At 38.2% G+C, this 11,936-nt stretch overlaps 1 protein-coding gene across 2 annotated transcripts; it reads left to right on the forward strand.

Moving 5' to 3' along the window:
• The first annotated feature begins 64 nt into the window (after positions 1-64).
• On the forward strand, positions 65-10,609 carry LOC111334735 (uncharacterized). Of its 2 annotated transcripts, none has more exons than XM_088729133.1 (9): positions 65-204; positions 872-1,350; positions 4,079-4,286; positions 4,613-4,932; positions 5,265-5,405; positions 5,648-5,964; positions 6,306-7,451; positions 8,138-8,405; positions 8,788-9,036. In XM_088729133.1, exons 2-9 carry the CDS (start codon positions 1,174-1,176, stop codon positions 8,866-8,868), a joined length of 2,658 nt encoding a protein of 885 aa, XP_088585259.1. In that variant the 5' UTR covers positions 65-204; positions 872-1,173; the 3' UTR covers positions 8,869-9,036. The 2 variants fall into 2 exon arrangements, with proteins under 2 accessions (XP_088585259.1, XP_088585258.1); XM_088729132.1 differs by lacking the exon at positions 8,788-9,036 and adding an exon at positions 9,043-10,609 and having other exon boundaries at positions 66-204.
• Positions 10,610-11,936: the final 1,327 nt, after the last annotated feature.

The raw sequence follows: 11,936 nt of genomic DNA on the forward strand, positions 1-11,936 counted from the left end.
GGTAAGGAGTGTCATAACCCCTGTGAAGACACTAATTACTTACGTTCCATTGGTTCATAACTTTTCACAATTAATTATCAAGCTGTCAACATATTGTCACCTTCCCAAAGGCCAGAATGAAGAGACAACTTTTCATCCCCGTCTTAGAACCCAAACGGTCTCCCCGTAAGTTTACTTTATGCAAGCCCGATTGATACCTTACAGGTAACGTACGCGTTCTATGTTCGTAGATTTACAACTTTCAGATCTAAGCGAAACGATTAAACAAAATTGCCTGCAGCGTAGATTAAACTTGGAAATAGATCTTTGCTCTCCATCACGCTCTCATCATGTGATCACTTATAGGCAGTGCTACACTGCCTACAGGCTCGAGTACATAATGGAATTTAAAAGTAGCTTCGTATCTTAGAAAAGTCTATCTATTGCGGAATGTTGTTATTTACAAAATGTCACCTCATAGGTATTCGTAAAAAATCGACTCTAATAGGTTAAAGTAAAATATTTCTCTCTATTTTACGCCTCAGAGGAACAGAACGTAGAGGTGTTAATTTTTGTGCAGAAAACGTTTAGTGTTTAGTCTACCGCAAAGATCATTGAACGCCTGAAAACGTCCCTTGTGAGTTGTTTCGATAACTAGAACACAAAGTTGACATTTTAGAACCTGGGTCTTATACTTCACGCCCAGTTCGTCTGATGTTAGCATTTTGCACTCTTGCCGGTAATCTCTACCTAGTTCGTAAATCGTTCTCCGTAGTCCGTATTTTGTTTTGACTAAGCGATAAACATAAATTAATCCTGAGCGCTTATAAACAATGACATTTTGTCTCGTGGGCACTAGTTTTACAACGAAATATGTATTTGCTATTGCTAGTTTGACAGTAACGTTCAATCCCAGACTGAAAATCGAAGACAGGGAACTTAAAGACAAAAAAGGAAGTGTTTAGTAACCCACAGATGGAGAAACAGAATCTTACGCACTTCATCAAGGAGAGAGCAGCGGAAGCCCCCCCCCTTCTTTCAAGTTTCCGCTGAATAATTCACCTACGCCTTGTGTGTACAAGAGTGAGACGGTAAAGACCTGTCGTAATGGACTAACTCGGTGCTGTAGTAGAGTAACAATCGAGTGGTTATTCCTTTTTCCTGCATCCATTTAAGTTACCTTAGCGTCCCATTATGGCAAAAGGCAAAGCAAAATCCATCGATGAAATTGGTAATATAAAGGAAATGCATCAGATGATGAAAGCCCTTGAAATTTCAAGCAAAGGAGTAAAGACGATAGAACAAATGAAAAATCTTGTAAAGTCTGAAATCGAACAATCTCCTAATATCACGAGCTGGACAGTTGGTCAGGTAAGCGTTTTGTTTATCGAATAATTTTTTCTCATTTTCTAGAACACTGTTTATCATCTTAAACTGTTTTGTCGATGTCAAATGGCGACAGCGTTGTCCAATTTTTACTTTGTGTCGTCACTAATCAGACATGATTCTAACCCTCGGTTTAACTCGCTTCTATTTTGTGTCTGTATTTCTTAATTTTTGAGTCCATTGAAACACGGTTAATAACGCTTGGAATTATTATCGTTAACTCCTCTCCAGTACCAACATTTTACATCCTTAAACGTGCTTTTAGCGCATATAATGACAAGATTTTCGCCGTTCACTGTCACTATCAAACTCAAAATTTAAAGTAGTTGGCTAGCTTGTCAGGAGTTTAAAGCGCTGGTACCATGCACAATATGAAAGGAGCTCAGGAAGAGGCCTAATTAAAGCGACAAACAAATCTAATTAGAATTCATAACGACAGAAACAAAGAGGAACATAAGAACGAATTCGTAAAATCCGTTCGTTATATGCTAATAAACCGTTGTTAGACGCAAATGATAAGAAAAAGTAAGTACAATTGTGAACATTTACTTAATCGATCAATGCTAAAAGTGTGATTAGTCACAACAATCAGCAAAAAGGGAAGTTTATTCTAAAGTAAGACACCTATGCGTGCACATCCCGTGATGACCTTTAGGCTCCAAAGACTGTTCTAGGCTCGCTCTTGGCTAAAAATAATTGTTTTGAACAGTCCAGTACATTTGCTAAAAGTGAAAGCTCATTAGCGTATAACGAATGGTTTCATACGAATTCGCTTCATTGGGTGAACACGAAGAAATTTTGTAGATCAAGGGCTGTCGGACGAGTGATTTTCATGCTTTTCGAGTGTTCTTCCAACATCCCGATTTGGTTTATCCCGTTATAAAACCTGGGAAATATTTTGTTGCTGATAAAATATTGTCTTATTAGAAAAATTATTAAATTTGTCACCTATTCTGTGATCTAGTCGCTGATTCTCATCACACCCGTCAAGAAGGGCTAGAAACCATGAAGTAAATGAATGAATGGCGCCTGTAAGAAAATGAAAAACAGGCGAGCGACAAGGACAGAATGAGATTGCACTGCAACAAGAAAAGCAATCGCAATGAAAACTAAAGAAATTTGAAGCAAAAACTATAATCTGTTACGGTAGACTGAGTACTTCAGTTTGGAGGAGTTGTAGCTGCCCTTGTGCGTGAACAAACCCTGGGACACATTTGTTGTAATGTTTCTTCAGCATAACAGGAGGGTCTCAATAGGGGTGGTGAGGGGGTGACATTGACGGTTGACGCTTTCAAATAAGCCTTTTTGACGGTTGACGGTTAAATTTTAGGTCATTTGATGTATGATGGTTAATTTTTGAAATGTCGTTTATAAAACAAACTAGACGCCCGAATTTTGCTGTAATTTTTCATAATGACACGTTTGTGAAGAACTGTTAATTTATAACACCTTACATCAGTAAATAACTAACGTTTTACGACACTGGGAGTCAATTCTGTCACTAGCCAGTTTTACTCGCGACCAGAAGTTAAGGACCTACACAAATGTATTTTTGTGATATTTTAAAACTTTTATTCATAAGCAACTGAACTTGACCCTAATTAAGGTAATCGCTTTGTTCTTAATCAAGGATATCTGAGACATTTGACGGCTAACATTGGCTTGCTTATTTGACGGTTGGCGATAAAAATATTGCGTTTTTAACGGTTGAAGGTTAATAAATTGGCCATTTTGACGGTTGACGGTTAACCCCATTAAGACCCTCTGACAGGTCTTTGCAAAAAATTCGGTCTTGCTGCATTATTATGGATGACGTGTAGGAAAATTGAATAATGACATTTTGAGCCATGGATTGCCGGTCGCGATACATTATTTTTCATCCATTAAAATTCTTTCCAAATCCTCGATTTGAATTAGCACTTTTACTGAGCCTTCCTTTGAGTCAAAAGTGAGAGCTATAAATCTCTAGAATGTGGTAAAGATTCTAAATTAGAAACTAAAAATCGCTGATCGTCAACCAATGGGATATTTTTGAACTGCAACTTAGTGATTTTCGTTCTTATGTGAATGAACTGCTCTGTTAACTTAATTTTTGTATAGATATTGCATTACCGTATTCTGCACATGTCTTGACCATGCCCTCTCTAACGTTGTTGTCTCTTTGATTCATATTGATTCACATTGATATCTTTACATTGTTACTGAATAATTGGAACACATAAAGCAGAAATTTAGTTTTTGCTTTAGTTTCCTCATTTTTATTCAAAACATAGCGCAACTTTTTGTTTGTTTGTACATGCAGAAAATATAACTTTATCAGAGGGAAATGAGTGCAGGAATAGTTCTCTTTCTTCCACCAGTATTTTGAATGTGTTTTCTTGCAAAAATTTTACTTCCAAACGCTCTAATTGACTTTGGGGTTGTTAATGGCGTAATAAAACAAACTTGGACAATAGATTGACTGCTCTGATGAAGCGTGCCGTATTGTGAACGGTTTTTTTCATTAATTAAGATCAGTTTCCTGGAACATTTCGAGTATTATTACTAGTGATACCAGACCTTCCTCTAAACGGCTAAAATTTTTCTATATCGAGCAGCTATTAATTTTATACCGTTTATTTCAAATCGTATTATCACTATTGCCTTCAAGCCATGACGCCAGCACCCACTTTCACATTGAAACTACTAGTAATATGATATCTTTTATCCCCAGGCCTTTTCTGTTTTGTCCAAAATAAAAGATCAAGACGCCAAAGTTAAAGAACTCCTGCTGGGCTTTTACCGCGAAGTTGAAAAGTGTTATGATGATCTAGATGACAATATTCAAACTCTGCTGAAGACGAATATGGGAAACGTAAAGGAAAAGATGAAAATTCACCAAATACGGATGAAGCAAGAAGATTACTACCTACTAGTGGCAGGTAGTTTTAATTGTACTATTACTTTAAAGTTTGGTGAAAAAACAAGCATGTTTTAGTTGGGTTTAAATTAAAACAGTCCACGCGCCCTTGCCCGTGGGAAGAAAAGTAAATCTGTCCTCAACGCCGATTACACCCACGCATCATTTGAAAATATTTCTTGGTGGTGAGAGGTAGCCTGTCATATCATACATTATGTCTTACCAACAACATACACGAGGAGAACCTAAAACCGCAAAAATGTTGTCTCAAACATTTTTGGTAGACCAGCGCCGTTTGAATAACCTTGACCACTGACTACTTTATTTGCCCAATCATTTCATTTTAAGGAGAGACTGGATCTGGGAAAAGCAGTTTGGTTAACCTCATCCTCGGAGAGGAGCTTCTTCCTTTTTCTATTCTAAGCACCACGTCCACTATATGCGAGTTGAGGTACGGCGAAGAACCTAGAATTGTTGTCCACTTTAAAGACAAAGACCCAGAAACGCTGTTACCCACGAAAGTTTTCAACTTGGTCGAGCCTGTAGCAGGAGCTTCTGAACAAAGTTACCTTCAGCAGATCTCCCCATTTGTCCATTTGCAAAGTGATCGGGAAAAGGGCTCAATTTACAAAAAGGTTGAACTTTACTGGCCTCACCAACTTTTGAAGGTACCATAGTTTAATTCTGATACTACATGTCTCGCTTTAGATACATTTTTTTTTATTAATTTTTTATTTTTCTAAATCGTTATGTGAAAAGTAGGAATTCAAACCCAAAGGATCATTGTTCATAATAATTCAGCCAGAAAAGCGTGGATGACTTTTCTCATTTACTATATGCAACTAATTTTGGTTATCATCTAGATGTGTACCCATAAAGTAGGGTCTCCCCGACTATTCCTAAAACCAATGCTTTTTGCAATGGAGTGTATATAAATGTCAGCACTGACTTTCTACTTGTATGCGAAAATATCCTTAAAATGTCACTGGTTCGCTTTCAGAATGGAGTTGTTATCATTGACAGTCCCGGTGTAGGCGAATCTGATATCATGGATGGAATAGTCACAGAGTATTTGCCTGAGGCCTTTGCATTTATTTATGTTATAAACAGCCCGAACGCTGGAGGAGTTCAGAAAGATAGAGTAAGTGTGACTAGGAAATAAATTTGAAATGACTCTCGCATTAGCATCTGGTATGGGACTATATATACATGCGAACCGTACTCAGCGTGTGACATTTCCTGGGCAAGGAAATAACGATTGTGAGGTTTAAAAAGGATGGTAAGTTTTGAGCTCGATAAAGAGATATAGCAAGATGTTTTTTCGTCTAGTCACGAAAGGATGCCTGGATAGAAGACTGAATAAAATTATATGGTAAATTTCAGCTGGGAAAGTTGCTAAAGGGCGTCAAAGAAAAACACAAGGAAGAAGAGTTCCCATCCACCTGTGCCCTGTTCGTGTGCAACAAATGGGACCGAATTCGCGAAAAAGAAGTGAAGGACGTGGAGGACCATGTCATCAATCAATTAAAGAAGTTTTATCCTGATATTGTCCCAGAGAGACAGATCGTTCAAATGTCAACTAAGAATGCCAGCTTCGCTCAAGACTACGGGATCATATCCAAAAAATTTGTTACTCTAATGAATCGTATGGAGTCTATGGTTTTAGGAGGCATCAAAGCCAGGAGGGAAATTTATTGGAGGTAGGCATCTAAGTTTAAAGGTGTTCCTATGGTCATATGCTTATGCGCACCAGTTAACGCGAGGTGAAAGGAACTTGAACACAACCAGTGTTTCTTTTTGCAGTGTATTGGAAAATTGGAGGACGGGGTAAGTAGTTGAAGAAACATTTAGTTGAAGAAACATTTCAAAAGAGTTAACTGGCATGTCAAACAGCATTATATGCGACTCTGAGTCATTGCCGGTGTAGAAGCTTTTACATATGGACAAAAGCCTTCAGGGGGTCAGAAAGACTGTTTTTGTCAACAGTTGCAACTCCTCGACAATACTTTGTTGATTCTTGGTATTGTGTTTGTTTCTATAGGTGGCTATATGGACTTCTTTCTCAAATAGTTTACCAAACAACCGCCCATGTGACGAATGCTACTAGAGATCAGGAGAAATTCCTAAAAAGAATGACCTCTGTTCGTTCTCGGTTAAATTGCATCGAAGAAAATCAACATACAGTCATGAAGGGTCTCCGCGGTCATCTAGAGAGTCGAGCAGAAAGTGCGGTAAAAAACCTGTCCAATCATCTTCGTTCGGATGCCGTAAGATCGCGATTTACTTCGTGGAATTCGGATGAAGTACCGAAAGTAGAAACATCATGGGAGGCGACAATAAGTAACATCACAAAGGTCATGGAAAGCCGCTTGCAAGACATAATAGAACATTGGGAAGAAGACAACCATGTGTTTGCCGATACTCGTGAGTCTCTTATTCGGTATTTCAAGGAAAAGTACAATTTTGTTGAAGGAGAACTCCGTCTTCTACAGGGAGCTGTTATATCTCGCGAAAACATGCCAGAAGTTCATAAAGAAGAAGGATTCGGACTCACCAGGACAGAAAAGGTTACCATTGGTGTCATAAGCCCCATCTGGGTTCCGATTTCTCTGATCATCTTGGTGGTCGGTGCCCCTATGGTCGGCGTTATGACGATTAAGAGCAAGTTGGAGGACAAAAGAAAGGTCAGAAAATACGATGATGACAAGTGCGCTTTCATGAAAGAAGCGTCTATCGAATATTTGAATGATGTTACCAAAGAAGCTGTGCTCATGACCTTCATGAAGGATCAACTGAGAGATGCTGAGTTATGCCTGAACCAAATTGAAGCCCGTATTCCAGAGCTGATTGAGGCCGACAAATTGTTATGCGAACAACTCCTGAATGAAAAACGGTCATCAAAAGACATACAAGAAACCTATAAACCCATGTTGGATACAGCTTCTAAGATCAGGGGTCGTCTGGCCGTTTTTGGATTGGAGGAGGGCCTTTCAGCTGTTATCAGCAAGGAGATGCTGGATCCAAAAGACCAATCTGACTGTCTTGGTCGGGGTGCTTTTGCCTCTGTTTACAGAGGAATGATGAAAACTGAGAACGGAGACGAACAAACCGTGGCAATGAAGATTTGCACCGAGTCACTTAAAGCAGAAAATGCTTGCGACATTTTCAATGAAATTGAAATTTTAAAGTAAGTATTCAATTTTTCCTAAGTTTTCATTACTTAATATGCGCCGGTTTGATGAGCGGAACAAACTGGCTGACGAATTAAGAACCTCAAGGGAGAGGATTCCTAGAACATACAAAAACGTTGCCCAACTACTCTCCTTGATCTCGATTATCAGTAAATAAAGTATTTAAATGATCCACAGGCGCGTCATTAAAAAATTATTACGGAGTCACCTTACGATTTGCACGCTACCGTTCCCATCAGGAGGTTAGCTTTGAAGTTCTGGCTGGTTCTCTACTGCATTTTTGCACCAAGAAGTCGAAATGGTATTCCAGCGAAGGATTACCTTCCGTTTTACGATAGGCTGCTTTATGTCTGGATGTTGAATGCTGAAGAAACAAAATCGCCCACTCGGCGTCTTGTTGACTCTTGCCATTTTGATAACTGTACCACACGTTTCGAGACAGATTAGGTATCTTTGCACGACAATTAGAAAAATTTGAGTATGCTTCTTTGGGATTCCACTTAAAGAGACTAAATGTAAAAACAGTCTGGATTTTTTTCTTCTTCTAGTAAATTCAAGAAAGTAAAAAAAAAACCTATACGTCCTTGTCCAGCTTTCCTCCTATTGCAATTTTGCATGGGCGTTTCTCTTTCCGAATTTTTTTCCGAGGACTGAAACGTTCATACTTTTTCTTTCTCATCAGAAAATTAAAGCATCCCAACGTTGTCTCTTTCTATGGTACGTCGCTTTTGGAGGAAGCCGGCGAAACCCGGGTAATACTAGTCATGGAATACTGCACGGGAAATTTGAAGAATCACATTTTCTCAAATCCAGAAAGAGCTCTCTCCAAGTCCAAGAATGCCGATGCCAAAAGAGACGCATGTCGATGGATAAAACAGATAACCGATGCTTTGACCTACATTCATGATCAAAACGTTGTTCACAGAGATCTCAAGTTGGACAATATATTGGTATGAAATTAAGAAAAAAGCTCTATGTAATATATTCTTGATGGAAAATTGTTTATATCTTTCAAGATAGGTTTAACAGAAACAATGTTATTTTGTCTTAGAAAAACATAAATCATTTCAATTTAACAGAGGTGAAAAGGAAATAAAATCAAGAAACGAGATTGTAACATGATTTGTATAGTGCCCAAGTAATGAAAAAGTTGTTTAGTTCAATAGTTATAAGCAAAATATCATACACGCCCTACCCACATGTATCAGACTGAAATTTTCATTCGGTACTTTAAAGCCACACTTTGACCCTTGTAAAATATGGATTAATGACCAAGCCTTTTATGCTAAGATTGATCTTATGAGAGAGTCACACTTTTGTTTTCTTTTACAGGCCACGACATCTCTTCAGTGCACGAAACGAAGAGAAAAAAGGACTAAATTGGCTAGCATTAAGCCATTTTTATCGAATTAATATTTCAATAGTGTTATAGAAAAATTATCTTTCCTTTTCCCCGAGCTTAAGTGAATAGTCCTGCAAAAGAACTCTCAAACATATTCTGTTCCATTTTGATGAACATGATATATTGCAAGATCATTCTACTTCAATGAAGTCCTGTTTTTCTTTTGTCTTCACCTTTTGTAAAAGCTGTCAGCGGCAAATACAGTGAAGATTACCGACGTTGGCGTTTCCAAGGCTCTGGACCAGATCACAGGAACTTTGGCGGGAACACCTGTTTATATGGCGCCGGAAGTGTTTCATTCTAAGGTGTATGACAGGAAAGCAGACATATACAGCCTGGGGATGATTTTGTGGGAGACGTGGTATGGACAGCAGGTTTTCAAGGAAATACCAAATTTTGTAGCTCTGTTTGCCAGGGTGGATGAGGGCCTACGCCCAGAACATGTACAAGGCGGTAATCAGCCCCCACGCCGCTGGAGAGAGTTGATGGAGAGCTGTTGGAGCAAAAAACCAGAGGAACGTCCATCAGCTTCGCATTGCCTTAAGGAGGCTATTGAACTGCATAGAGAAACAGTGGACGGCACTGACGACTAGGGCGTGTACAGGACAACTTAATAGTGTGAGAAAACTGTAGATTGCCCTTGATGTGTTTTTTGCCCTAGTTTCACATGGCTTTTTAGATTGCATGTCGAATTTCCATGACCAGATGAGTTCGCCATCCTTTTGTAGACGATACAGTTCTAGTATAAGATAACATTTATGGAACTAATCAAAAGTATAACAAAATTCTCGAACATGATTGGTCATCACCAGCTCGATTTTAGCACTTTAAGGACACTGTACGCATCATGCTTGTAAATTTTGTAAAATTCCCGAAAAAAGTTCTCTGTAGATTTTAAAATTCAGTTGCGATTCATAAATAACTCAGGAAAAGCACTAGAAGTCCTTTGAAACACGAAAAATACTTACCTGACTTTCTATCCCCAAGGAGGTGTTTCAGGCAGGACATACGTTCGGTCATCACTTTGTCTTTTATCTCTTCCGCCGTCTTTAGTCATGTACAAGAGATTACAAGTACATACCTTGCTTAAAACATATCAGGTATTGTCGTGTCTTTTCCCGCCGATAGTAATTATTTTAATGTATTTTACTGTTTTCTTTGGTCACGCGGTTTTTTAGTTTTCGCAGTCAGTCACGATATTTTAAGCTTTGCTTTGCTTTGCCTAACGTTTCTCGTCCTTTTGTAGAGTTGATTTACAGTTTTTCGAGCTTAACTGTTGCGGTGACACGGTCGTTTTAAGTCGAATAAGTATAGGCTGAGTATTCCGCTTGTGGAGCGCTGAATGAGCCGATCGAGGGTAATAAAGAACGACAAAGAACTAGAGGTTTGTGACTGATCTCGTGTTTGGATTTACATACATCACAGGTATTATCTTCGTTTCGAGTGACGCCGTGTTTGTCCGAGATTCAAGGCGATAACCAGCGGATTAGGCTGGAAATAGAAATAACATCCGAGTCATTTAAAACATTAGAAACATTTTGCGGAAAAACTAATCATCAAACGGCTGAGGATTGCGTGATGTACATGTTGCCCTACCGTCAGGACCTAGTTAGTTTTTAATTTCTTAGAACACTTGAAACTTGTTGATATTTTAAGGATTTATATCTCAGTGGTCTCCTGACTGAGCGATTGCAAAGCAAATTTTCTTTGGGAGCGTTGCAAAATAAAATCGTCCAGACTTTTGACTTTGAATGAAGATTGCGATAGCATCGTTTGATCCTGAATTTAGGTAATCAAAACCTATAATTGTAATTTTCTATTTCCGTCTGGAAATGTTATGGGTCAGAGTGATCAATCAAATTCGTCTCGATATCCGTAACGCAAAATGAGTCTCATTTACCCCGGCCCATGCTAAGCTGCGACAAAAGCAAAAAACTGAGCACCTTTGAAAGCCGCTTAAAGAAACATATATTTTTTAAAGTTAAAAAAAAAAAAACCAACAGAGAAATACCTCGACTGAAGTTTGCGTTCTGAATTCTGTACCCGGTCTGCAATCTGCAGTTTGCCTTCTGCAGTTTACATTTTCTACTGACAGACACAATAAATAAATATTTTGGTGATTGTACAATCATCTTAACCGAGGTCATCTTCTATAACTGTAAGTTTCAAAGTAAATTTAAAGTAAATAGTCTTTATTTCACTGATAAAATACATATCAAATGTTACATATAAAGTGTAATGGGCTAAAATATGTATTAATTACTTACAGCTAAGTTATGCTTAAAACTAAAAAAGAATTTTTAAAACGCTCAGTATTGCAAAGTGGATATATTGGCTTAACTTGCCTAAGCCTACGGGTAGCAGAATTAATCCTGGGAAGGGAGTGGTGCAATAGACTTATCTAAGCAATTTATGATAGAAACTGGAGAGGACGTGTATCTACGTTTGTAACAACGATCCAGGAAGCATTGTATGGTAGTAAGTTCTGGTGGAGATGAACCATATACTGATTTTCCGTACGTCTTTTAGGCGGAACCAGAGCGCTGAATAATTGCGTGACTCTTCACGCAAATGCGTTACTCTTGATTTAACCCTTCATCATCATGTGACTCGTTTGATTACACTTCTAAGTTCTCGTTGTTCAATGTATAATATATCTCTTGCGGCAAATTAGTTTTAGTCTAAATCAGTTATTTCACTCTGCCCGTTCAAGTCTATGGAAGGAAATATTTTCGAACCATCATTTTCATCATCAACTTCAACGAAATCGGATGCGTTCAATTTACTTGTTTGACTGTGAACATGGAATAAATTTTCTCCTTTTAAAAATCATCTCTCGGTTGGAGTCTAAATAACATTTCATATTGTTCAGGAAATTTCTCAACTCATATCTGGAAATGTACCTTTTAAAGGCAGGGCTAAAGCTTAAATTCCCATTTTACAATAGAAATCGAGAAGAAGACAAAAAAAAATTGCACTTAGCCTTAACAAATGTAGAAGTAGAGACTGATTTCAACTCAATCTCGGGATTGGTTTGAACGCTGAGATATTTTAGAAATACTTCATTGCGGGATTAAAG

The sequence above is a fragment of the Stylophora pistillata genome, chromosome 7, assembly GCF_964205215.1.
Source record: "Stylophora pistillata chromosome 7, jaStyPist1.2, whole genome shotgun sequence".
NCBI classification, from domain to species: Eukaryota; Metazoa; Cnidaria; class Anthozoa; order Scleractinia; family Pocilloporidae; genus Stylophora; species Stylophora pistillata.